Raw genomic sequence first — 27,957 nt, forward strand, 5'->3', positions numbered from 1 at the left:
CAGAGAGTAAGAGATCTAACAGTCTAGCACGGGGTTCTTACATAATCCTGTGATGAGAATGGAACTCTTGATCCAAACACCTCCCCGTTAGGCCCCACCTCCCAACACTCTTGCACTGGAGGTTATATTTCCAACATAAGCCTTTGAAGGGGGCCTCATTCAAGCGACAGTAAGAATTACCCAAACTGGGCCAGCATTGTGGCACAGAGGGTTAAGCTACAGCCTGCAATGCTGGCATCCAGTATGGGTGCAGTTTCAAGTCCTGACTGCTCTGCTTCTGATCCAGATCTCTGCTAATATGCTCAGAAAGCATCAGCAGATGACTAAGGGCTTGGGCCCTGCACCCACATTGGAGATCCAGATAGAGTTCCAGTCTCCTGGCTTCAGACCAGCCCAGGACATTTGGGGAGTAAATCAATAAACGGAAGATATTCTCTCTTTCTCTGACTCTACCTTTCAAATAAGTAAATCTCTCTGGTTTTTGTCTGTCTGTTTGTTTGTTTTTTTGGACAGGCAGAGTTAGACAGTGAGAGAGAGACAGAGAGAAAGGTCTTCCCTTCCATTGGTTCACCCCCAAAATGGCCGCTATGGCCAGCGCTGCACTGATCCAAAGCCAGGAGCCAGGTGCTTCCTCCTGGTCTCCCATGTGGGTGCAGGGCCCAAGCACTTGGGCAATTCTCCACTGCCTTCCCGGGCCACAGCAGAGAGCTGGACTGGAAGAGGAGCAACCGGGACAGAATCTGGTGCCCCAACCTGGACTAGAATCCCGGAGTACCGGCGCCGCAGGCAAAGGGTTACCCAAGTGAGCCGCGGTGCCGGCCCAATCTCTCTTTTTTAAAGAATTACCCAAAACTTATTTTTTAATTTTTGCTTCAAAGAGATGTTATTAGACATTTTAAGTCAGATAGTAAGTAGGTTGGACATTATAATCAGTTGGATAAGTCAGTAATCAGTATATGAATTTATTAGAGCTGGCTAAGTACAGACTAGGATCCTCTACCAAAATTTCTTTCCTATTCTCAGACTACCTTCTCTAAAATCAACCTTATGACTCAGAAAATGGAATGGTTAATTATAAGGAAAATGACAACAAATAATCTCAAGGTAGAAAACGCTGAAAAAATACAGACATCCTTTTCCTGCTCTGTAAGTAGCCAGGGAAGCTCTTGATTGTGCAGGTGGATGAGAGCTGATGCTGAAGTATCTGGATAAAACTAATCATCTCTCGTTTTCTAAGAACTCTTATCAGGATGGAATATTTCTTCCTCTCTAGTATTCTTCCATATCCCAAGGCTCACCAAGTTATGCCTGGCTTGAGTGGATGGAGGAGTGTTATAATGTTCAATTCACAAAGAAAACCTGGAGAAAGAGGGAGAAAGAGAAATATTCTAGGTATTCAGTTGGCTCCAAATAATTGGAAACATTTCAGTATTTACCAGTTATCAAATGATGAAGTCTAGAATCCACCAACAATGATTAATTTGTTTCAGTATCAGCAAAGCAGCGGCATCATAAATACTGTCATCTTCACTGCTGGATACAACCTACTCTGTTTTGTCATTTGTACATTATTAGTTCTGATAAAAATAAAGTCAAATACACACACACATACATATAAAATCAGCTCTACATCCTTTGTGACACAAGTTGCACTTGTTTTTAGTGGTTCAATGGGGGAGGAAATTAAATTGAGAACAACAGATACCAGAGCAGGTGTAGGGTACAGGGAAGGGTAGGCAGAAGCACCAATAAAAAGAAATTTTTACAAACTCTTCAGGGAGGCGGTGTTTGGCACTGTGTGTTAAGCTGCCACGTGCTGTGCCGACATCGCATAAAGGCATGCTGGTTTGAATCCCAACTGCTCTGCTTCATACTCAACTCCCTGCTGATGAGCCTGGGAAAGCCGCAGAAGATGGCCCGAGTATGTGGGTCCTTTACACTCACATGGGAGACTTGGATGAAGATCCAAGCTCCTGGCTTTGTCCTGATCCAGGCCTGGCTGGTGTAAAAAGTCTTTCAGGAAAAAATGCAGCATGATACAATGGAGAGGCAAACTAAAATCTGATCAAGAATAATCAAACTCCTTTCCTCTGCCAAGCACACTAATATACATACCCTCAATTTTGGGATAAACTATATTATACTATATCTGATATCAGATGTCCAAAAGCTTGTTTTATCATAGGTCTTTTTCCTTAAGTAATTCATACTTGGGGCAATGATCCTCTCCAAAGATGACAAATGCAGAGAGACTTAATACAGTTGTTATTGAGTCTGATGAGTTGAATGATGTTTCATCTCTTTGGATGACTAGTGCATGCACAAAGTAAACCTTTGAGACTGACATTCTATGATTTAGTCAATACTTATTGAATACTGTTCTAGTGCTATGGATATATTTGACAGAAAGCAAACATGATCCTGTCTACACAGTACTTACAAACTGAAGGGGTAGTACCCAATTTATCATTGTATTGACCATTATTATATAATTTTCTTTTATTGTTTTTAAGATTGATTTTGTTTATTTGAAAGAGTTACAGAGAGAGGGAGAGGAGGAGGGTGAGGGAGACAAAAAGGGAGAGGGAGAGACAGAATCTTCTGTCAGCTGACTCACTATCCAAATGTCCACAAAAGTTTGGGCTGAGTCAGGCCAAAATTGTGAATTAAGTCCATCTGGATCTCCCACATGAATAGCAGGTGCCAAAACACTGGGACCAGAATTTGCTGCCTTTCCCGGGGCATTAGCAGAGAGATGGATCAGCCGGGATTTGACCCAGGGTTCATCTGTTATGCGGGTGTTGCTGGCAGCAGGTTAACCTGCTGTGCCACAATGCTGCCCCCATTTATTATATTTTTAAATTTTAGTAATTTTTCCCCATTAATGCTGGCAATTTAGAACATATTTCATTGTTGTGGTGGTAGTGGAGGCGGTTTTTGTTATTGCTATCATTGTATTTTGCAAATGGAGAGAGTAGATACAGATAACAGCCAAGGGATTTGACTTGGCAATGATACAAAATATGACCTATGGTACATTAGTAATTACTCTTTAAGTCTATTTCTGACTTGGCAAAAATGGGATGCTAATTCTTATGTGAAAGTTTAGTAAATATAATTTTAAATATAGGACTCCAAATGCGGTGACCAGAAAGCTACAAATACTCAAACAATGTTAGTGCCAATCTATTCCTCCTCTTAGATATAAACACAGTGTATTTCACTGGATCAGAGGAGTAATAAAATGCAAAGTACAGGGTACTGTTAGGTATTTAAAATGCTATTAAGGAAGAAATGCTGACAATTAAATTGCAGCATTATACCTTATTGGTACATTGATTATAGGACACATCCTGCATCCAGAATGTATGTAAGTGTACATTTGTAAGAGAATCTGTTGAATAAAAAGTGGGTTTGTGTTTCTATGTGGGTGCAAACTGTTGAAGTATTTATACTAAATTGATCTTCTGTATATAAATAGAATTGAAAATGAATCTTGATGTGAATGGAAGGGGAGAGGGGGCGGGAGAGGGGAGGGTTGCGGGTGGGAGGGAAATTATGGGAAGGGGAAGCCATTGTAATCCATAAGCTGTATACTGGAAATTTATATTCATTAAATAAAAGTTAAAAAAAAATTAAAAAAAAAAAAAAAAAAAAAAAAAGTGGGTAATTATATTACACTCATGAGTCATAATAATTTTTTAAAATGTGAAGGTAACTCATATTAATGGTATAAAGAAAATATAAAATGGTTTTGTATATGTCCATACACTCATATATGTATTGAGGAAGGACACAGGAATAAAAAATAAAGTAACCAATAAACAATCATGACTAACCATTACCCTAGGAATTGCTTATTCCATGGTTTAAGCGATGGTATGGAACAAATGAATAAATAATCATTAAAACTGGAAAAACCTCATAAGCTAACATAAGTGTGTTTTTATTTCCACCTGGGAAATTAGATTACATATAAGAAATACTTACAAATTAAACACATCTCAAAGTAATAGTGTTCTTATCTTATGAATTATTTCATAAATGAGCCAATTTTTATTTTTAAATGTATTCAGTGATGTGGGTATCATTTAAACAGTTTACCAAATGAGGCTGTTTCCAAATATATATATATATATATATATATATATATATATATATATATGGTTTTAAATAATATGAGAATGCTCAAGCCACTTGAGACAAAAATGCAAACAATCAAAATGTAGCAAGAGGAAGATTTTTCCAATAGATTTCTTTGATGGAGAAGCCCTGGAATATTAAGCATTGAGCTTATTAAAAACATCATGATAAACAGGTAATCCATTTTTTCTCAGTATTATTTTGCACTTATCAACATGCCAAGAAGTTTGGGATGTCTTTTCCTGATCTATTTGTAGGACAACTTATAATGGCATATATTTTCATGAGTTTTTGGAATATAATTCATATACACATACATATCACTCAGATCTCCTGGATTCCAAAGACTACATCAATACTTGCTTTAAAATTGCTATGGAATGCTGTACAGAGAATGAAATGTGTTTTAAGTCATATTTGGAATCAGAAATAGAATCTGGCAAAAGCCATGCTTATGACATAATTTGGGCCACCAGGGGACTCTTTGCCTGCCAGTCTCTTTGTTCTCTTGGCATCTTTCCGGAAATACTTGAGATCATAGCAATGTGAGAGTCCCATATGATTAAGCGACTTTGTGTTCAGGTGGCCAGATGCCAGGTGCCTACCTTGAATTCATATTAGTCCTTCACCTTAGAAACAACAGATGCGCTGGTGACTCAGCGAGGGCTGTTTACAGTAGGAGAACCTAAGGGATGGCTCTCTAGAAGCTAACGTGATAAACACCTAGGAGCTGAGCCGTCTATGACTCATTTGGAACTGGAGTAGAAACTCATGTAATTGGCTATAACACTTGAGATTCATTGATCTCTGTATAGCGTATTCTGGGCTCTGAGACATCTTAATGAATTCTAATATAGATTGCCTAGTGGCCCTGGCCAACAAGTGTAATTAAAATGCACACAGGGCTTTGCTTGAGGGAGCTTATTTCTGTTTGCTTTGTCTGTCTCTCTTGCTCGGACTTGCTCCTCTTCTGCAACAAGAGACACTTCTGCTTTATACTTTTCTTTATATGTTCAAGTGCTCTCATTTTCTCCGGGGATTTTTAAAAAGCAACAGCAGTTGTGTTGGAATTCACTGGGTAAATGGTCAAATGTCATCTGGGTTTCTCTTTTACAGGGAGATCCACAGCATATGTAACCGTAATTTTAAAAGTTCAACTTGTAATTTTATAAATATTCCTCTACTTCTTATCAGGATGCTCCTGAATAGAAATCACTTTTATAGCAGTATTCACTCACAGAGGTTACTTTTTCAAGGTGCTACAAAACAGGGGACTTTAAGCTCCCCTGCCCTCATGCTATTAGGTAAGGCACGTATCTTTAAATGTGAGTAACATACCAGGAGTCACTTTCCCAGTAGGAGAATGACACTTATTAAAAAGAGAAAAGGAAAAAAATAGCTTATGAAAAAAAAAAGTGTAGAATTATTTTTCCCTTTAGGAGTGAACAAAGTACCTAACAAAATTTATTTTTCAGAGTAGCCTGAATGCAAAGAGGGAACTCTTCTAATTAGACTGTAATTCCAGAAACCTCTGATAATGTCTTAACTCTACTGAATATGGAAATTTTTAAGCCTTCTCTGTTAATTAACTAAATTCACTAACATTGGGATGGACAGGGCTCCTCATTGCTAAGCTCTGGTATTACACTTTGAAAGCAGTAGGTCAATGGGGCTTCTGCCATTGTGTTAGTGTGCACAGCTGACTTTGTTCAATAACAGACCCAGCCAGATAAATGGCCTGTTGACAAGCATTTTGCTTTGATTTTTCTTTTTTCCCCCTTTCCTTTAAAATCTTTCATTTGTTTTGCCAACATGCCTGCTTTTCTAACACACCTGCTTTCTTCCTTAGACAGTGTTAGTTCTCTCAGAATCAATTGCGAGCAGCTTGCAACCAAATGCCTGATTAAAAAGTTAGCAGACCTTGAGTGCAATTACTTCAGCTCTATAGCACTCAGGCATTAAACCCAGTGTTAATTGTTTCCCATTTCTGTAACGATCCTTATAATAGGATAAAAACAGAAGAGATCATTTCTTGTAGTTAAACCAGCAAAAAATAAAGACATTCACTCTGATTAATTATTGTAATATAAAATTAAACACAATTGGAAGTAAATACATTTTAGAATTTTTTTATTCCAGCAAAAATAATCATTCCTGCTGTGTCAAAATGTACCTACAAATTCAACTTGCAGTAAATTACTCACCTAAAGAAGGTTTATATAAAAGATAACTTTTATAACTTTTATGTTATTTCTGAGCATTTTTGCCTTAATTAATATTTATGATAAACAAATATTTCCATGATGAGTCATTTTACAGTGTACCTTAAGTTTACTTATTCATTGCAAATTTCAAAACATATTTAAGATATTTTGAAAAGACTGACATTCTATAAAAGAAGAGGAAGTACAGTAAGAAGATCGCATTAGAATATATCTAGCCAAAATTGTCTTATTCCAGAATAATATTGCATTGAAAAATTCTTTCAGTTTAGAAATTTTAAATAATAACATTCCCTACACTTGAGATCATGTCCCCTCTATGAGAATAAAGAAACATGAAAGGCATTTGCCTCCTTTCTAATTCTTATCCTGTACAGCTATTTTGTGACTTATTTTACACATGATCAGGAAGTAAAATTCATCATTCCTTATTCAGTACTCATTGGGTTTAACTACTAGTTTTCATTATTGAAATTCAGAATCTGATCCTGAATTTTATTTTACAGCGCACATTATCCATGGCAGAATCCCTGTGGTTCCCACAGAATATATTGTAGGAAGGAATACAACTTGTTGAATGACCTTTAGAATAATTGTTGGAAAAGTCCTTTGAGACAATCAGTGCTTCCATAGAATCCATTTTCACTTTATTTCTATATGCCTTTTTAATTATTAAAAAAGAATGACAAGCATGTGTGCTTGCCTTTTGTCACCATCTGTCAACTCAGATATTTGTCAGTATCATTTCTGAACAGTTAAGTATTTGTTTATCATGTTTAAAAGAAAAGTAAGTCAAGTTAGTTCTTTCATTTTGACACTGGTTTTAAGGAAAAGGAAGCTTTTTTATTATGTAGATTGTTCTGTTTTCATTCAATACATATTTTGAGTACTGTCATATGCTAAGCATTAGACAAAGTGATGGATGTATCAAGTCAGATAAGACACGGTCTTTGCCTTTGAGGAATTCTTCTGCTATTTATTGGTCAGAATTTTCTTTATGATTTTTGTATAATTCCAGAAAGTAGGCTGAAAATATCATCTATCTTAAGAAATCCTAAATGAAACACTTGAGAGCATATGAAAGTGCCATTATTAAGCAGCCAGTATAATTGGGACCGAATATTAAATCCTGAAAATGTAAACATCCCTGCATCCATGTTCATGATATCATCTTGATGTAATACAGCAAAAATCAAGAGATCTTGTGTCACCTTGGGCAGCACGCTCCAATAGTATCTAGAATCTTTAATTTTAGACTTACTTGGAGGACACAGAGTTTGTGTTTCACATAAGAATGAAAACAGAGTAAACAAGAGTTTGAATCTAAAAAATAATAATTTCATAAAATCATAAACGAGGAGGACTAGGATTGTAGCCTCCTCCAAGTGTTCGCCACTTGCACAATGTCTCACTCTCTTTATTGGAGATTTTTCTGAGTAGGTTGGATCCTTCTATTATTTACTTTCATCGTCCCTTGAATTTCTCCTTGGTAATTCCTATCACATTCGTAATTGCTTGTTCCAGTCCATTTCACTGACTAGATTATCAGGCATATGAGTGGAGGGGTTGTATCATTCTCAATCATCAGTCTCCTCAGTACTGAACAGTCTCTTATAGAAAGCAGGTGATCAACAGAGTCTGATGAATGGCTCGGTATAGAGCTCTAGGGAATCACTTGACTTATCTTAAACCTTTCTCTCTTAGCATATGTTCTCCACACTTACAAATTAAGATATACTGTCATGTGCTGTATAACAATGTCTCAGTCAGGATCGCCTGAGTATAGGATGTCAGTCCCATAAGATTATAATAGAGCTTAAAAATTCTTATCACCTGCTGAATGCACAGCTGAAAAAGAGACCAAAAGGGGGGAAAAAAAGATAACTGCAGGAGAGGATAAAGAAAACCTGCAAGGAAATTTACAGTGAAGGTTCAGCAGAAGCTTTTGCAGATTCAAAAAAGTTCATTAAAAGATTTGGGAACATGAACTCCAACACCAAAATGTTTTCGTTAATAAAGAAGGATGTTAATGGTGCACTATTTGCTTACAAGCAAATTTATGTTGAAAAAATAAAACAAAAAGACTATGCACATATTTCTGAAAAGAGTGACACCCTCTCCAAAAAAGCCTCAGATATGTCCTTCAGAAGGTATTCTGTGAGCCAGAGCTGTGGCTCAGCAGGTTAAGGCCCTGGCCTGAAGCGCTGGCATACCATATGGGTGCCAGTTCAAGTCCTTGCTTCTCCTCTTCAATTCAGCTCTCTACTATGGCATGGGAAGGCAGTACAAAATGACTCAAAGTCCTTGGGCCTCAATACCCACATGGGAGACACGGAAGAAGCTCTGGCTCCTGGCTTCCGATCGACTCAGCTCTGGCCATTGCTGCCTTTCTGGGAGTAAACCAGCAGATGGAAGACCTCTCTCTATCCTACCTCTCTCTGTCACTCTTTCAAATAAATAAAATAAATCTTAAAAAAAAAAAGATGGTAATCTGGAAGAAGGCATTGTTATTAGGAGAGATGAGAGCATCAGGCAAGGTATTGCCTCGAAGGCCTTCCAGTAGACAAGATGTGGAGGTAGAAAGCTGTGATACTCATGTCCTCATGCTGTAATGGCCTAGGCTGATGCATATATTTTTGTCCCAGTCTTTAACCCAAAATTTTTAAAGTAGGAAAGAAATTTAAATAAACAAGGCTTATAGCATAAAAATATAAAGGGCTTTTGTGCAACTCTACAATGGATTTGACTTGAAAGCCAAGTATTATGTAAAAAGTTAGAAACATTAAATGAATTAAATGAGTTTCAGAGTTGATAAAAAGTTACAGTAACTAAAGTTAATGGAGGAAGGAATTTTTTATGAATGTACTGTAGCCTCAATGTAAGTGTTTGTAAAGTTTACAGTAGTGCACAGCAGCAGTCCTTGGCCTTCCCATTCACCCCCTATCCAGTGCTTTTTCTATGTTCAGATACACAAAAATGTATAATTGTGTTACAATTACCTACAATATTCAGTACAGTCACAGACTGAAATGGTTTGTAGCCAAGGCACATTACTGCTTAGTAGCTATATCTTTTGAGTTTGTGTGTGTCCATTTTGATGCTTTCTTTGTAACAAAATCATGTAACAAATGCATTTCGCAGAAAGTATCCCCATCATTTTGCACACCAGAACTGCATATTTTAAACCCTCTTGTCATTGCACACATTCTCCAAGTTTACAAACTCTGCTGATGTTACAGTTTCAGAGCTATCCATTTAGTGAGGGCGCGTAATTTAGATAGCCTTCCTTTTATCGTATTTTTCCAGTATCTAAGTCTCTAATATTCTGTTTTGAAGCTAGTAATGCAACTTATATACAGAATAAGTTGGAAGTTTCTTTTAACCTACATTGCCAAATGGATTTCAATCTCAACTTGTTTATTTTCACTTCCTTCTTTCACCAGAAATCTTTTTGTTGTGTTGTTTACTTATTTGACAGATAGAGTTAGACAGTGACAGAGAGAGAGAAAGGTCTTCCTTCCATTGGTACACCCCCTAAATGGCCGCCATGGCCAGCGCTGTGCTGATCTGAGGCCAGGAGCCAAGTGCTTCCTCCTGGTCTCCCATGCGGTGCAGGGCCCAAGCAATTGGGCCATTCCCCACTGCCTTCCCAGGCCACAGCAGAAAGCTGGACTGGAAGAGGAGCAACCGGGACTAGAACTGGTGCCCAAATGGGATGCCGGCGCCGCAGGCAGAGGATTAACCAAGTGAGCCACCGCGCCGACCCCTCCAGAAATCTTGTGATTGTACCATACTTTCTAACACAATTGCTACACACATCAGGAGAGATTATATGTGTATGTGGAGGATGGTCATAAGGCCACTTGTTTGCAGTGAAAGACCTCTGTTCTATCAGTTTTCCCAGGAGCTAACATTGGTTAGCTGCATATGTGAACAGTTACCATCCAAACTGAAGGTCTGATGAAATTCTTCTAGATTTTCATATTTATGAAAAATTAGTGATAAGACAAGATGTCTGGACTGAATTCTTGGTGTGCTTTATCAGTCTGTGAAGCCTTAGATAAGATGCTTCTACAGACATCAAGCTGTATGATACTGACTGTCTAAGAATCATAATACCATAATTCCCAAGGTGTTATCATCCATCTTCTGTATTTACCAGGCTGGGACATGGACAAGATCAGAATTATTTTCTGATATGAGGAGCATTTCATTTCATCTTCATGAGTGAACTTTGAAATATGTCTCTGGAAATATCAAGATTAGTTTAAATCATTATAAATGGGGATTAAAATGTCTGTTCTATGGAGAATATTTAAAGTTCATACTGTTTCAAAATTTTTGAAAAGGAACAAAGAACAATTATAAACCATAAACTTTGATCCATGCAGGCACTTTTCTGAAATATAGATAGCTATGTAAGTATATCGTCACAGCTATGACTTATAATGACCCAATCAGAGCCACACATAAGAATGATGACTTGTGATTATTTATATCCTTGATACACATGTGCACACACACACAAAACATAAGTTTTGGCATAACAGGGATAACATCTTTTAAATTCCTTGAAAATCACCTGAATTCTGCACTCCATGAAATAGTGTTTATAGATGGATAATGTGTCACTATTCAGAGTCATAAAGTCTAGTTTTGGGAATATAATTTGAAGCATCAGAATTTACCTATATTCATTTAGGAGTTAATATAGTACATATATCATATTAATTTAGGATTTATTTAGTGCATATAGTAAAGAGAATTCCCATATGCCTGCTCTCTCAGAATAGTATCCCTTATGAATAATTTTTTGCATTAGTGTGATATCTGTTACCACTGATAAAACACTACCAATGCCTTTTTACTAACTAAATTTCATAGTTTATATTAGTATTAGATTTTTGTGTTCTGATTTTTATATCCTATATGAAGAAATTTTTCTTTCAAATATTTAGTTGTACTTTCTCTGCATTTTATTTAAGTACACATGTTTAAGCAATTACTGACCACAATAGATTTGCTGAAAAAATTATTACAGCCTATCAATTTGTCCAGCACTTTTAACATTAAGTTAACCTGGAATATTGTATTTCTGAATTCCAAGACACTAAGTATATCTTTAGGAAATGTAATATATATGTTCATATATATTTATATATTTTCTTATATATATTTCAAATTCCAGGATGCATTATATTCATAAATTTTAATGCATAAAATAAGTCTACCACATATCAAGTTTCCCTCTGGTTTTAGAAACTTTGTACACATTTCATTTTGAAACCATCTCTCCTTCTCTGCCCTAGACCAAAATTAGAAGACATTTCTGTACACATTATTGCACTATCTTCTATTCAAGTGGCCTTCCTGGTGTTTACTTTTTTTATCTTCAAGAAAATATTGCTAAGATTTTGGGATCTTTACCTTCTGGGCTGCTGTGTCCACATTTGGAACATAATATTTGAGAGTGTCACCTCCTCTAAAGTAATGATGCTTTTTTTTTTTGACAGGCAGAGTGGACAGTGAGAGAGAGAGACAAAGAGAAAGGTCTTCCTTTTTGCCGTTGGTTCACCCTCCAATGGCCGCTGCAGCTGGCTCATTGAGCTGATCCAAAGCCAGAAGCTAGGTGCTTCTCCTGGTCTCCCATGCGGGTGCAATAATGATGCTTTTCTGAATACACCTCATTATTTTATAGATGCCACCAAAATTTACAGAAGCTTTTGACAAATACAAGTTCTTGGCATCTGTTTGAATTTTATATTTGTATTCAGGGAAAACAAATTACCTCAGTGCACAAATAACTGAGATTGGTGACTCAGTGATGTTTTCAAGACTAAAGAGCCACAGGGCAAGTAATGATTATCACTGAGAAGTAGGAGCGATTTTTGTTTCATATACCAGGCTCAAAGTCACAGCAACTGTCTGCAACAATAGCTGGATTTTTTTTGAAATCAAGTGTAACTACTTTGACTGTTCAGAACAAAGACTTCTCTACCCAGGAGAAAAGAGATATAAAATCTTACTCATGTTTATTCTAACTGGTCTGTTTTCTTATGATTCTAAGACCTCTGATTCTTGCATAGTAGAATGAGCAGTTACACATTGCAATTTTCAAAGCAAGAGGGGTTTAAAACATATTATCCATCAGCTTATCAGTATGACAATGTGTTACACTCTACTGATTAGTGCATATGAATACTTTCAAAACTATGTTGATATTATTTCCATATCCAGACATTACTGCTCAATATGTATGTAAAAATTTGTTTCATGAGCTATTTCTCAGATTTCAGTAATTCAAAACCCCTTATGAAGTCCATTGCCATTCATTTTCTTTTCTCATACCATACTGACTTCACTATTATTACTAAATTTATGATCCAAAAAGAACATTCCTACATATAAGCCAAGAATAAAGTCAAGACTGATGTTTATCGAAGAACAGAAATTACACATTTTGATGAGTGCTGTCCTCCAAATTTTCCCTCACTCATTGGTATACTTAATATTGTCATTTCTCAAAAAAATTGGAACTCATTTGCATTGAACTTCAAATGTATTGAATAAAATTGTACTATATTACTTTTTAATCTCTTACTCTAAAATTATTATTATTCATTACTGAACATGTATTATAGCTGTTTCAAAAAATCATGTCATAAAAAGGCAAAGATTCAGCACCTTGAGACTATGCAAAATTTTATCACACAGGCTCCCAAAACACTTCAAAATCATAAACCCTGAAATATTTCATAATATACTGGTGTGATGGCTATGCACTGAGAGCATATGTACTTAATGCTTAGAAGAGTAGAATAGATGTCCTATACAATATGATTGATTATATAGTCAATGAAATATCATTCATCAACAAGGTATATATGGCACTAAATATAACCATGAAAAGACTGTTTTTCGATTGTAATTCTCTAATCAGAACTTATCTACATGAATTTAGGCTTTTACTCTTTCCCTCCTTATGAAGAGTTTTACCATTCTTCTTTAGATTACAAACTGAAGATCAAAAGTTGAAAGAAATAAAATCAAACAGCCATGTATGACACAATATTATTCCAACAGATCATACAACATTTTAGGTGCAAATTAAGAATTATTCATGAGGACTTCTAAACAGTAATGGTGTGCCTTGGAGGCTTAGAGATCATTTCTACCATATTTATTCATGTTTTGTTCTTCAGCATGGAATAACATGATTTGTCCTCTAAAGGCTTGAATTACTAGTCTTTATTCTTATTTAATTGTGATCTTTGCCTGTTCAGTAAACATGAGGAAACTTTAAAGCTTGTTTGAGTGTATGCTGGCTGAAACTCTTCTCAAGTCATGTCACCATGCTCTGAGGTTATTTTAACATAAACATTGGACTACTTCCTAAGTTACTACTAACTTAAAATCTATGGCCTTCCTTGCTTTTATGTCTTATTTTTTATTGGTAATTATTAACATGGGGTACACTAGGAATACATCCACTACCTCACTGTTAATTCTGCTAAACTGAACTGAGATTAATACTTAAACACAAGACACCCAATCACATGGCATTTCTATTGCCAATATTTTCAACTCTGACACATATTTTACAGTGATTTTTTGTTATCCCAAGAAAAAACCCTTTTTCTAAGACCATATATTAAATGAAGACTTCTTCACCCTTAGTAACACTGCTGATTTAGTGAAATGTCTAATTAAATTGCCACAATTCTCATACATGCTGATTTCATAAATATGATAAAGGTAACTTACTCCATCACATGGATTTGTTTGTACTAGAAAACTAAATGGGAAAGACTCTTGCTGAGTTTTCTTCCATATTTCTGTACATATAATTTATAGATGCAAAATTCTGCCTGCAGATTCAGGAACAGCTGCTTCTATTTAATGTAGTCATTTTATATTTTGTATGCTCAGATAAAGTACTGCATTCCTACTGGGCAACATTTAACTGTGAGAAATAGGTTGAGGACATTTCTGATAACAGGAACTAACTAGGAATATAAGAAGCAAAATAACCAACAATGCAGACAATTTTTAATCCTCTCTGCTTGCCTTGACCCCAGAGGAGCCCTAAGGGTAGGATAATGTTCCCAAACCAAAGAGGCAATGCCATTCAAAACCTTTATTCTCACAAAAGAAAAAAAGATGGAGAAGGAAGAGTCTTGTTTTATGTTCATGTCAAATATTTAAATTCAAGCACAAAGGCTTCAACAGAAGGAAATACAGAAGTGAAGTTTTCTCTCAAATTTCTAAATGTTATCAATTGTTTCTCATTTTTTTCACCTGAAGAGAAATGCTACCTGACTTTCAGATCATACTGAATTCAAAAGGAAATAAAAAATTTTAATTACAGAGTTCAACCAATAGTATTAACTAGAACAAAAAAAATACTAGAAGGGATAAAGTATTAAATTGTACATCAACAGTCAGGACAAGGGCTGATCAAGTCACTGTTTCTCATGGTGTCCCTTTCACTTCAACAGGTTTCCTTTTTTTGTGGTTGGTTAGTTGTCACTGATCAGGGAGAACATATGATATTTGTCCCTTTGGGACTGGCAAAAAATATTAAACATGTCACCATTTGTCACTAACATGAACCCTGCCATCATTGAGAATCCTATGAGGTGTTTGTTGCAATTTGTAAAGCCTCAAAAATTATAGGTCCTGTGGCCAGATTTGTGGTACAGCGGGTTAATCTACTGTTTAGGATATTGGCTCACATATCAGAGTGACGATTTAAGCCAGGCTACTCGACTTCCGAATCAGTTCCCTTCCAATGCACCTGGGAAAGTAGTGGTTGATGGTCCAAGTGGGCCCCTGCTAGCCGGACAGGAGACCCAAATGGAGTTCCAGACTCTTGCTTTTGGCCTGACCCAGCCCCTGCCATTGTAACCGTTTGGGGAGTGACCTAGTAGATGGATAATATCTCCCTCTCTCTGGCACTCTGCCTTTCAAATAAATAAATAATCAAACATGTCCTGAATTTGTAGAATTCATTGTACACTTAGACATTTATAAGTTAACAGTCTATGTTTAGGTCAATGTGAGTTCTCCATACACATTAAAACAATTCTACAAAACAAAACATACTGATGTATAGTGATTTAGAACAAAAGTTGATGATTTTATCCCCAAGTAAAGCAGTATCTTAACAGGACATAACAAGTTTGTCAACAAAGCAGGAAGATTAGTGTAAATGAACATCTGTCCTTTCCCCCTGAAAATGCTACTTGACTTTAAATGGCCAGCTAATCATTTGCACCCCAATCCCTCTTTATGTACTATATGTAAAACCAGGTATCAAAGAAACATTTTAAAGTTGCCAACACCTTTACATGAATCATTTGTGATTAGTGAAGTTGTTACACATCTTTTTCAAAAATAAACACTGAAAGAGAAAAGACAAGACTGACAGGTAGTGGAATGTTAAGTTTTTCCTTTTGCCACTTCTAAAACAGGGCAGCATTTTCTGAAAAGTTCTTGCTGGGAAGAAAGAACATTTTCCCCATGGGAAAGAACTTTGGAGAATGTATAGTGGTATTTCATTTCTACCCTATCCCCTTTAGATTTCTAAATCAATTCTGGTTACCTCAGCTTCATTCAGTAAATATTCATCATCAGCTCATAAAATGTCAAGTATATATGTGCTTCACAAAAACATTTGCTAGTTTAGATGTCATCAACTCTTTTTTGAGGTTGTTCTAATTTCTTTGGATGAAAAGTTGTTCAAGGACATACAAAGGTAACGATTAGTTTGTGTTTGAGTCAATGATAGCCTATGCTAACAATCTTTCTTACTCTTTTATCCCTTTTATTTTTTTATTTTCACAAATTGGCAATGAATTTCAATTGATGGCTGGCAGCAGATCTGCACAATGTTTTGGTTTAAACTCAGAATATACTGCTCCTCCTTTGTTATTTCTCCCTAGGTTATTGCTGATTAATACAGTGAAGGTCTCACATTCAAGTACTGACCTTGCCTAAGTCTGCATAGTTTGCAAGAATTAAAAGGGAATCACTTTCTAAAAAGGTGACACAGCTGCTGGCTGAGCATCCTCAAAACTGATGGCAAATAGCTTAATGAACTTCTCATTTTTAGAATATGATCTCATTTAGAAAGTTATGAGATTAATTTTCTGTCTTTTTCACCATTGTCTTATTTGTAGCTAGAATGATGTCTAGCATGTAGAAATTCCTCAGTAATTATTTGCTGAATGAACGGATGGTGAGCAATGCCAATAGCTTCATATTGGAAATCAGGAAATGTGGGTTTTCATTTGGTTCCCTGTTGCAACCCATGCAGACAAGTGACATTGTGTATTCATCAGAAAAAAAATATGTGAAAGATTAAAGCAAATATTAAATCCCTAAGTAATTTCCAGCTCAAAAAACATGGCAGAAGTTCTACATTGGTAGAACCATTTTAACATAAGTATTCCCAATAAACAACATAGTGTATTAATGTTTAGTAGTCCCTGATAATCAAATAATTAATTATAAAAGAAGTATGTGCTCACAGTATTTCTTGTAACACTACTAGAAAAGTCTTTTATAATTTTATACATCAAAACTACTTCCGTGTTCTTTATAATAAGAACAGTTTTACTTATGCGCACTGGTAATTTTCCTAAATCATGAATCCAGGAAACTTCTCTTATGATGTATTACTTTGACTTGCATCCCTTCCAATGTGTACAAAGAAGTACATAAGTCTATTAAATTACTTACTCTTACGTTGAACCTGCAAGTATTCAGAGTCACAGAAAATAAAATTATTACCAAATATTACTTTTTGGGTCCCCTCACTACCTGTTTTCTAGAACACTCTATTCTGGATTTTATTAAATGGAAGTGTACATGCCTGAATTGGTTGTACATGACAGGAAGCTGTTGAGGATTTATAATAGACTATACTCCTGGCTTTTGTTAAGAATGGAAATTAAATAAATGATCCAAAAAAAGAAGAGAAATTACTTCTGGTTAATACTAACAAGAAATATTTGTATTAAAATGTAAATCCCAGCCTCTATGTATTTTAACCTTTTGAGGATGACTTCATTTGATGCTTTGAGGAGAGAAACATAAAAAAATTACAAGTAAAGAAAAATCAAATCATCACACATTTAAGCCTGAAACAAAGCAAAACTAAGTTTGGATTGGGAATTTTAAAAAATATTTTTTATTTATTTTGAATAGCAGAATGATAGAGAGAGGAGGAGAAACATATAGATCTTCTGTCTGCAGGTTCATTCTTCAAATGGCCACACACTTAGGGCGGTAACAGGCCAAACTCAGTAACAAGGAACTCCAACTGGTTTCCCACAGTGGCCCACATTACTTGGGCTGTTTTCTGCTCTTTCTCAATTGGGTTAGCAGGAAGCTGGATCACAAGTTCAGTAGGGGAGACTCAACCAGCACACAAATAGAAGATTCCAGTGTCACTGCTGTCTGCTTAACTTGCTGTGCCACAAGGCCAATCTCTCAGATTTCTAATTTCAATATGTTTATTTTTGCCTTTGGTTTACCTGGTTGTTGCTGCTGTGTGTATATTTAGAGATGATAGATGTATGGTAGATAGATAGATAACTATTACTTAAGCTTGGATATTATTTCTTTGAAAAGATTATAATAAAAATTTTTAAAAGATGTATTTATCTATTTGAAAGGCAGAGTTACAGAGAGAGATAGAGAGGTCTTCCATCCACTGCTTCACTCCCCAAATGGCCACAATGGCCAGAGCTGGGCAGATCTGAAGCCAGAAGCCAAGAGCTTCTTCCGGCTCTTCCATGTGGGCACAGGAGCCCAAGGACTTGGGTCATCTTCCACTGCTTTCCAAGGCCATAGTAGATAGCTGAATGGAAAGTGGAGCAGCCAGGACTGGAATCAGTGTCCTTATGGGTTGCTGGCACTGCAGGCAGCGGCCTTACTCACTATGCAACAGTGCCAGCCTCCTAATATAATTTGAAAATGCCATAATCCCATGACCAAACAATACCCCTATATACACTGGGTACAAGTATAATTAGGAATTAGTTTATGCATATTCACACATAGATACATTAACAAAAATGCATATCACCTTTATTAACCTGATTTTACATGTAACAATTGAATATGAAATTGTCCATATAAATATTTAACATAATTATAAGTGCTCTACATTTGTTCAATCAAGTGAAATTATGTAATTTGTTAGTCATCTATATGGAATGTCATTTTTTTCCTACCATTTTTACTATTTCAAAAGAAGAAATAATGAAATTTCCTGCTGAATCTATGTAAATGGGAATTCTTCTGGATTAGCAGGGCTAAAATTGTAAGCTGTAATATGAATCATTCACTGATAAACACTATCTTATGCCAGTAAAAATACACAGGAGAAACAGTGAAGCAATGATGAAGATTTCTTAGGTGACTCATTCTTTCAGGGACTCTTGAAGGATGGTGCACAAAACATGGCACTTGGGCCTTGTGCAGAGTTGAGTCTTTGGATGAGAATTTCACCTGGTCAGATTTCCTATCAGCATCCCTCACAGAAAATAGTGTGAAGCAGCCTTAGTAGTTAGTTTTCCCATCTTATTTTTACTTGGAGTAGCCAGGGACCTGGAGCTAACCTGTCAGTGATAAATCAGGTAAACAAATGTGACATTCAAACCATTAGCCAGATGAAGCCAATAATAATAGTAATGTTTCCCATGGGAGAAAATTAAACAGGTAAGAAATAGATTTAGGAAAACAAAATGTTAGTGCCCAAGCTCTGGAAAGCCTGAAGTAGTCTCATGATAATGTGTCTTGTCCCAGTTCAGCCAAGCAATGTACAAGTCCATTTATAACACAGATTGCCCATATTTCCATGAGGATAGGCTAAGAAGTAAAATTCACAAAGGCAGGAAATAAAAATATTCCCCCATTTGTCTCACTGAATATAAAAATGTCAGGTGTTGTGAAAGGGTTATGAGCAAAAGGGCAAATGTTGGTTTTCTGTGAGATGAAGCCACGCATTCTAGATGACTAGTCTTCCAAGCTCCTCACTGTCACCCACCCAAGAGTGGCTCCATGTCAGAGAACACACTGAATTGACAAAGTCCACAAGGCACACATAGTGAGACATGCAAAGTTCTGCCCTTGACATGTTTCTTTTCTGATAGAATAATACTTTTTTATGGGGAGAAGGAGTTGTTTGTCTAACATCAGCCAAACATTAATACATTAATAACTTTTATTTTCAAGAATTATAGCTACTTTGTATTGAGTACTCACCATGTGTCAAGTTTTACATGTCAAGAACATTTTATTTATGTATGTTTAGCCTGATGACACTTTCATGGGGAAAGCATTATTTCCTCCATTTTTCAAAACCAGGAATTCATTCAAAGAAACAGACTCCCTTGCCCTGAGCTAGTTTGTGGAGAACAAGGGCTGCGAGCCAGGAGGTCTCTGTAGTTCTGGCTTCTCACTTTCTGGTCTGCAGCTCAACCTGTACAAGTACAATTGAGTCTTCAAAGACTACTACAGCCCTGTTTCCCAACTCTTCACTGTCTATTCTCCATTCTGCTGCATTGCAAGGTATGCAGATGCTTTATTTATACCTTGGCAATTCAGAAATTCCTCTCCTTGCATCAACCATTATGATGATAAATGAAAGATGGATTTGCTCAGTTGATTTGCTTCTTACCATAATATTCAAGCACCAATTTTCAGTCCATGGGCATCACTACCCCCACTCCTATCAGACTGAAGTATGGTGCTCAGTTATGTCAATGGAGACTTAAACATCTTTGAGTCAAATTAATTATGGAATACTTCCATAAGGCACAGTAGTTGAAATATTATATCACTCTAATTTATAGTGTCTCATTGCAAATAAATTACACTAAATTTACATCTTTATTCATCCTCACTTATAAAGTGTTAAGGAAATATCATAGTATAGGGTATGTGAGATGGAATCTAATAAGCTGTATTGGAAATAGTTTTGGGAAAAATGTTTCACACTTTATTCTCTTTATAATCAGTGCTAGGCATGTAGTACTAGATATCTAAAAAATAATTGTTCTAATGACAGCACTGTGAGAACTCCTGGATTTGGCATAACTGATACTGCTTATTTGAACATTTCTTAGAAGAAAAAAAAATATGGTAACTAAGGCAACATTGATTATGTTTAGAAAAATATCACAAATGTAATTTTTTCTTGCCTCCTGTCTGTGAAACATACTTTTAATGGCTTATGAGACTTCCAGAAGTACTTTATAAAGATTACAGAGGCATCTGTTCCATTGCCTATTTCTTATGTGTTCATTTTTACTCACCTGGTCTATAATTAAGAGAAATTCCTTCAGAGATAACACAAGAGATACTTTAAAATTTATGGATTTTTAGTAAGCCAATCACTTTAAAATATATATTCAACAGTCATGTGTAATAAGCAGCCTAGTCATTGTCCTTAAAACTTTCTCATAAAAACATACTAATAGATTAAGGACAAATTGAACATAAACTGCAAACATATACTATTAGTTTTTCCATATGGGGTTAATTCATATGAGAGGGGAAAACACTCCAATAAAAATGATAGCAAGACTTTCTTAATTAAGGAGAAATTCACCTGACATTCATATTCAAGTTTGGCTTGTCTTTTCCATAGCACTCTTCTAGGCACGTTTCAAAGCCTTTGAGAAGGAATGATGCTTGGGAGATAGTTGTGCGTGAAGGTGAAATGTGCTACAATTGGCACAATTAGTACCATTTATGATTATAGTTTATGTGATGTTGGCATCAGTTCATTAAAAATGTACTGAACTATCAACTCATTTCATACAGGTCATTGAACAGCAATAAAGTGGTATCAGCTCTTCTCCATTATGGCTCTGAGCTAGATTTGAACCAGTGACTCAGAGAAAATAGGTTTTGTTCTGCCGTCAGTCTATAAAAATGCATTTATAGTGTTGCAGTTTATCTATCTAGAGCCTTCTGTTTCTAACTGCATTCCTTTTTCTTTAAGTTGGATACAATCTATGTTATGTCCCAAGAAACTTAAGTTTTAGGTATTAGAAATGATTGAATTATACATTGTGTATTTACAGACTTAATTTTATATCTGATTTTTTTCAATCTGAGCAAAAGTAGTCATAAGGATCATCATATTGAAAGGTCTTTTGGATACTAGAATTAGAATAGAATAAATTAGGTTTAGTACTTCGGCATAAATTTACTACCCATGTTACTCTCTAAGACCTAAGTTTCCACGCCACAAAGATGTAAATATTCTCTCACCTCCTGGATTATATCAGTTACAAGAACATTTACTAAGAGGATTAAACAGATTTCTGGGCTGAAATGTAGTTTTATTTTATTAAACACAAAATTTAATTGAAATAAGCATGTGCATTATTTGGTTCACTTCACAGAGTAACATTGTACAAATATATGTCAAAATAATTTTGAAACCTCTTTCAACTGTAAGGTTATATACTCAAAGACTGATAATAATACATGAACCTAGAGGTAATAATAATTTACTAATTTAATCTGATTTTTCTAAATAATTTTTTTCATGTATATAATAGCATTTGTGAAGAACTTGCTTATTTTAAAAAATAATTCAGATAATTATTCCAATACTGTTGTAAATACTAAAACATAAAAGTTACCATTATAAATAACATGCAACATTGTAGACAATATCTTGCTTGCAAAAATTACAGTGAAAACATCCAGTAAGTACAGTGCTCTGTTATTCATAAGAAATGAGATATTGCATTATCCATGTATTTATTCAGATCTATGAATATTTGCATATTTCTTTTTTGAGAAGTTTTCTATAACTGTTGACTAGCATTAATTTTTTTGCACTTTTACAAGGTTTTAAGTGACTTTTATAATCTTGAATGATACAAGATTAAAATTTCTTTTGGGTATTTTGCGAGTTGGATATTATACAGTACACAGCAGACAATGAGTGCTCATTCTTAGTTTCACTCCTAGTCGGAGGTATTTCGTTTTTACCTTGTGTCTTTCGTTGAAAGTTTGTTGATGTTGTGTTCCGCTGTGCCGGTTCCTCAAGGAGGAGTGTTGTTAATCAGCGTGTTCTGTGGTCTTCTTTGTAGTCACAGCGCCGCGTTACCTTTCACCTCCCCGACGGCTCCCAGGAAAGCTGCAGTGACAGTGGTCTAGGCGACCACGAGCCGGTGGGTACTGGAACCCTGATCTCACACCCTCTTCCTCTGGTTCAGCCACAGGACGAATTCTACGACCAGGCCTCTCCGGACAAGAGGACCGAGGCAGATGGCAACTCCGACCCCAACTCTGGTAAGTCCCCTTTCACACTTTGCTTGGAATCACTGTGTCTTCCTTGTGCACTTGGCTTTAAACAGTAATCCTGGGGTGCAAGTCAATGAATATTCCATTCTTTTGCTGGCTTGCTGTTGTTATATGTTTTGAAATACATCAAATCTAATGTGCCTGATACATTAGCTGTTAAATTGTAGAATGCATTTTTATTTTATGAATCATTAAAAAAGAAAAAAATGCGGCAAATATAAAAGGCCATTTGTTGCAAGACATCCTAATGTCAAAGACACTACAATGTGAAAGCACACATTTCAGAACTGAAAAATACTGTTAAGTAGTGTATAGAAAATGGAGACTAAGAATATATATGTAAAAATGTGTGTATATCTATCTGCCCATTATATATAAATTGGTCTTTCCCAGTGAACGCTTCACAAAGCATAAAAGAGATTATATCATGATTCAAAGAGTTAAAGTTGTTGGTCTATTGTCATTCTATTTGAATTTTGGTTGATTTGGTTTTTGCTGGTGTGTAAAATGGAATGTATGCTGTCAAAACATTTATTCTCACCAGATTCACATTCTACCTAACAATCCCTGCCTGACCAAAATAAGCCCTATAAGGTCCTTCTTTCTGGCAGATGCTACAATTTTTGTGGTCACGTTTGTGAGAAAAAAGATCACCACCGAGTTGATATTCAGTTTTTTAAAATTCAAATTTGTATGTCCAGTCCAGAGTAATGACCATAATTTCCATTTTATTTAAATTAAATATTTATTTTATGGTGGCAGTCATGGGTAGTAGTGGAGGCTGTGCTTGTATGGGGACTGGGGGTCGGAATTCTTTGTGTCTTTCTCTCAATTTTGCTGTGAATCCAGAACTGTTCTAAAAAATATTTAATGAAAAGAAAGACACCCAAATGAAGCAAAGCAATTTTTTTCTAAATTTTTACCTCATCTTAAACCTGGTCCAAACTTGTTGCCTAAAGTAGGAAATGGGAATATGGTGACTTTTCTCTAATTTGCTAGGTGCCTAGCTCCTACTGCTTCAAACACTAAATAAAATGCTCTGGCATTTCTACGGCTTAAGTAGGAATGTCCATTGCTATTACAAACAACAAAAAGACTTCCTCAACTTGTCTCACCATGGTAATCCAGCTTTGGTGTTCTCTCACTTCCAGAATCTTAAAGGGACTTGTTATCCAGGGAGGCAAGAGATTTTTTTGTAGGTATTCTTGTTTCTCCATCCCTATCCCACTCCAAAACTGTACCATCTCTGTGAGTCTCTGAAATGTGATTCTTTCCCCATGAGCAAATAGTATGCATGCAGAGGTGCTGCTATGTTTTCTTTCTCCTGAAGTTTCTCCCTACTCCAAGCAATCTTTCAGGAGGATCTAAATAAAACTCACACCAGTTCTGGTTCTTGGTATTTGATGCCCAATACCTTGGTCTTATGAGAAAAATATACATTGACTTTACGGTTCCTGTGATAGTCATCCCCAAAGGAGCAAACTCTGATCCCACTGTATTTGGGAAAATCATTAGATTCCTTGGGTTGATCAGTCCAAGCACCACTGGATCTCAGTGCATCTGTTGAGTCAAACTTTCTGAAACTTGAGTAAGGGAGACTAACAGCAGCTCTTTCTAAACTGTTTTCCTGACCTCCATCATCCTCCTCTCCAATTTTAAAACAGTTCTTATTGATGTTAAGCTAAGAGTCTCAATGCTAGTTCTTGACTGTTCTTCTACAGGTATCTGGGAGCACTGGGCTCTTCTTGTCTTTGGACCTCAGTCAAAACCAACACAGAAAGACTCACATGTTTTAGCATTATGTCACAAATAATTTTAGGAATTGTTTATAGAGGACTGAAACCATTTTACAGAAGTTTCTTCAAAGTAGTGGTAATACCTGTTATTCCCAGTGGAGGACATGTATTCACCTATCATGTTGTTTCATGATTTTTTAGCCAGAGTCATAAAACATTTTAAATACATTTGCAAGAATGTCCAAATGGAGTGAATTCAATCAGTAAATTTCAAAAGTTGACATCTGGGTAATTTTCAATTTTAACTAATTGAATTTTAGATTTAATTTATTACTAATATGTAGTAAGCAATAAATATTTTCTTTGCCATGGAATTATATGTTTTGGGTAAGCCAAGGGCAACTGATAAAAATCAAAAGTAGCAAAATTGTTCTTTATATACATTTACTATCTAGCAGTAATTTACATGCACACAAAAAATGAAAAATATGTTGACATCCATATGAAATAATACATTACTATTTTGGATATGTATGGAATGTATGTTTGGATAAAAGTCAACCAGCTTAATAGCAAAGGTTCATTTAAATATACATTCTCATGAAAATGTGTTTTACATTGCAGCATAGTTTTTGGAAAGAGTAAATTACAAAATTCAAGGCATCTCTAAGAAGTTGTTATAAATTAATTGTTTAAAATAATCATGTTGTAATACTAGATTTCATTTTAATGTGCTTAACTCTTTAGCCATTAGTTTGTAAAGAGAGAAGAGATGGGTTGAATACTTCAATTAGACACCAACACAGTTTAGAAGTTATTCCTTTTGAAATTCCTAAGGGAAATATTTTTTCAAGTAAGAAAAAACTAAGAATGTGATACAAATAGCATGTTGTTGATGAGACCAAATGAACATTTTTTTAAAAGATTTTATTTATTTATTTGAGAGGTAAAGTTACAGTGAAAAGGGAGAGAGAGAGAGAAAGGTCTTCCTTCTGTTGGTTCACTGCCCAAATGGCCTCAACATCCAGAGCTATGCCGATCCAAGGACAGGAGCCACATGCTTCTTCCTGGTCTCCCATGAGGGTGCAGGGGCCAGAGCACTTGGGCCATCTTCTACTGCTTTCCCAGGCCACGGCAGAGAGCTGGATGGGAAGAGGAACAGCTGGGACTGGCACTCATATGGGATGCCAGCAACACAGGTGGAGGATTAACCTACTATGCCATGGTACCGACCCCAGTTTTTTTTTTTTTTTTAAACTTAATAAGACAATTTTCATGAATATGCCTCTACTTTGTCCTACACCCACATGTAGAAATGCCCACGTTTGAGTTTTGTAATAATAGAAAAGGAAAAAGAGAGGAGTGACTGTGGGTGGAGAACAGTGGCTTACCTTAAAAACTTGCTTCAAAATACAATTGACTTAATCTGCCCTTGACTAGAACTTATCCAATATTCACGGCTCCTCACTCTATGACTTCTTAGGTTGAGACAGTAGCACTGGCCAGGTGCCATAAGGGAGAAGAAGAAAGACATTCTATAGCAATAGATAAATAAACAAACAAACAAGCAAGCAATCAAGCAAAAAGGTGTTCTCACTTTTTTCAAGAAGGCCACATAATTTTCACCAAACTAGTTTCACGACTAGAGAATGGGATGACACAACATTGCACCCTATGACAATTGACTCAACACAGTAATTTCACTCAGGAGAATGATGTTCAATGACAGGTCTTTAAAGGAAAAGCACAGTGCTTTCGATAGAGACCTCTGTATCCTTGGGTGAAAGAAGCAAAAGAAGAGAGGGGAATGAGAGCCCAAAAAGCCCCTGGTGGCCAGCAACAGTTTTTTGTTGTTGTAGCTGTTGTTTTGTTCTTTGACATTTAATTGAACTTAAAATTGTTTCCTTTGTACAGGCCTAAAACAAAATTAATAAGAATAGTCTTAGAATATTAAGATTCAAACTAAAAATCAATTCATTTTTGGATAGTATTGCAATATATTATCCATAAATTTGCAATCATATTTGTAATGGGTTTTGTGAAGATAGAGGCAATGGAAGTGATGCAGTAATTATCAATAGAAATTATCTCATTACGAAGATCTCAAGTGTCCATTTTGTTTTCAATGGGGTTTTCAGCCTGTGGTATGATTGTTCTTAAAGAATCATGATTTCATAGCAAGTGAAAGAGAAACTTTAGAGTTATTAAGTAACATAAATGCACCTGGAAGATTCCCTATTATTTTATATAATATTTCTCATTTTCAAAAAAATTATTAAAAGCCATTAGTAATTTTCATAGAAGTGCTTTCATTATACAGTTTTTTGAATAAGTTAACAGAAAAGGTGTCTTATGGTGAAATATTTGAAACTTTAGACCTTCATATAGTCTTGCTTCTAACTCCTTCCCCTGACATGTGCACCCAGTACCCCCTGTTCGCCATATGTACACAGCAGCGCTGAACTATAATATGCTTCATTTTCCATTTTATATGTTTTGGTTGTTGGAGTTAAAAATTTTATTTTATACCTCTCAATTTTTAAAAACATAAGTAAAAGAGAAAGGTCTTTACATTTAATATCAAAAACAAACTATAAATTAAGCAATAGTTGGTCAGTTCATAAATTATATTTACGCAAATATAGAGTAGTTTTTATTATACTGTCTGATTTTAAAAATTTTATTTGTGGGCCAGCGCCACAGCTCAATAGGCTAATCCTCCTCCTGTGGTGCCGGCACACTGGGTTCTAGTCCTGGTCGGGGCGCCAGATTCTGTTCTGGTTGCCCCTCTTCCAGGCCAGCTCTCTGCTATGGCCCGGGAGTGCAGTGGAGGATGGCCCAAGTGCTTGGGCCCTGCACCCTCATGGGAGACCAGGAGAAGCACCTGGTTCCTGCCTTCGGATCAGCGTGGTGTGCCGGCCGCGGCGGCCATTGGAGGGTGAACCAACAGCAAAGGAAGACCTTTCTCTCTGTCTCTCTCTCTCTCTCTCTCTCTCACTGTCCACTCTGCCTGTCAAAAAGAAAAAAAAATATATATATATATATATATATTTGTTTATTTGAAAGTCAGCATTACTGAGAGAAAAGGAGAGACACAGAGAGAAATCCTTCATCCACAGGTTCACTCCTCAAGTGGCTGAAACAGCCAGGATTAACCAGGCAGAATCCAGGAGCCAGGAGCTTCATCTGAGTCTCCCATGTGGGAGGCAGAGACCCAAGCACCTGGGTCATCTTCCACAGCCTTTTCCAGCCATTAGCAGGGAGCTGAATGGAAAGTGGTGCAGCAGGACAAAAACCAGTGCCCATTTGGAATGCCAGTGTCACCTGCGGTAGCTTTACCTACTACACCACAATGCCAGTCCCATTAGCTGTCACTCTTATGCCACTAATTTACATGTTGAAGAAATATAATTCAATTTTTTCTTTCATTTTTTAAAAAAATTTCTAATCCTCATTACATTTTTATGACAAAACTTAACTTCTAATCCTAAGAACTCAGTATTATGCCAAAGGTAATC

General features: G+C 36.0%; 1 protein-coding gene across 4 annotated transcripts in view; it reads left to right on the plus strand.

Moving 5' to 3' along the window:
* Nucleotides 1-27,957, plus strand: part of PCDH9 (protocadherin 9) — a 993,278-nt gene that overhangs the window by 607,248 nt on the left and 358,073 nt on the right. For 2 of the 4 annotated variants that reach the window (XM_062195310.1, XM_062195311.1), the window contains one exon: nucleotides 22,490-22,691. In XM_062195310.1, the coding sequence (XP_062051294.1) occupies nucleotides 22,490-22,691 (202 nt within the window). The remainder of the gene's footprint in view (nucleotides 1-22,489; nucleotides 22,692-27,957) is intronic. The other 2 variants (XM_062195312.1, XM_062195313.1) reach the window with 1 other exon arrangement.

The sequence above is a fragment of the Lepus europaeus genome, chromosome 6 (genome assembly GCF_033115175.1).
Source record: "Lepus europaeus isolate LE1 chromosome 6, mLepTim1.pri, whole genome shotgun sequence".
NCBI lineage: Eukaryota > Metazoa > Chordata > Mammalia > Lagomorpha > Leporidae > Lepus > Lepus europaeus.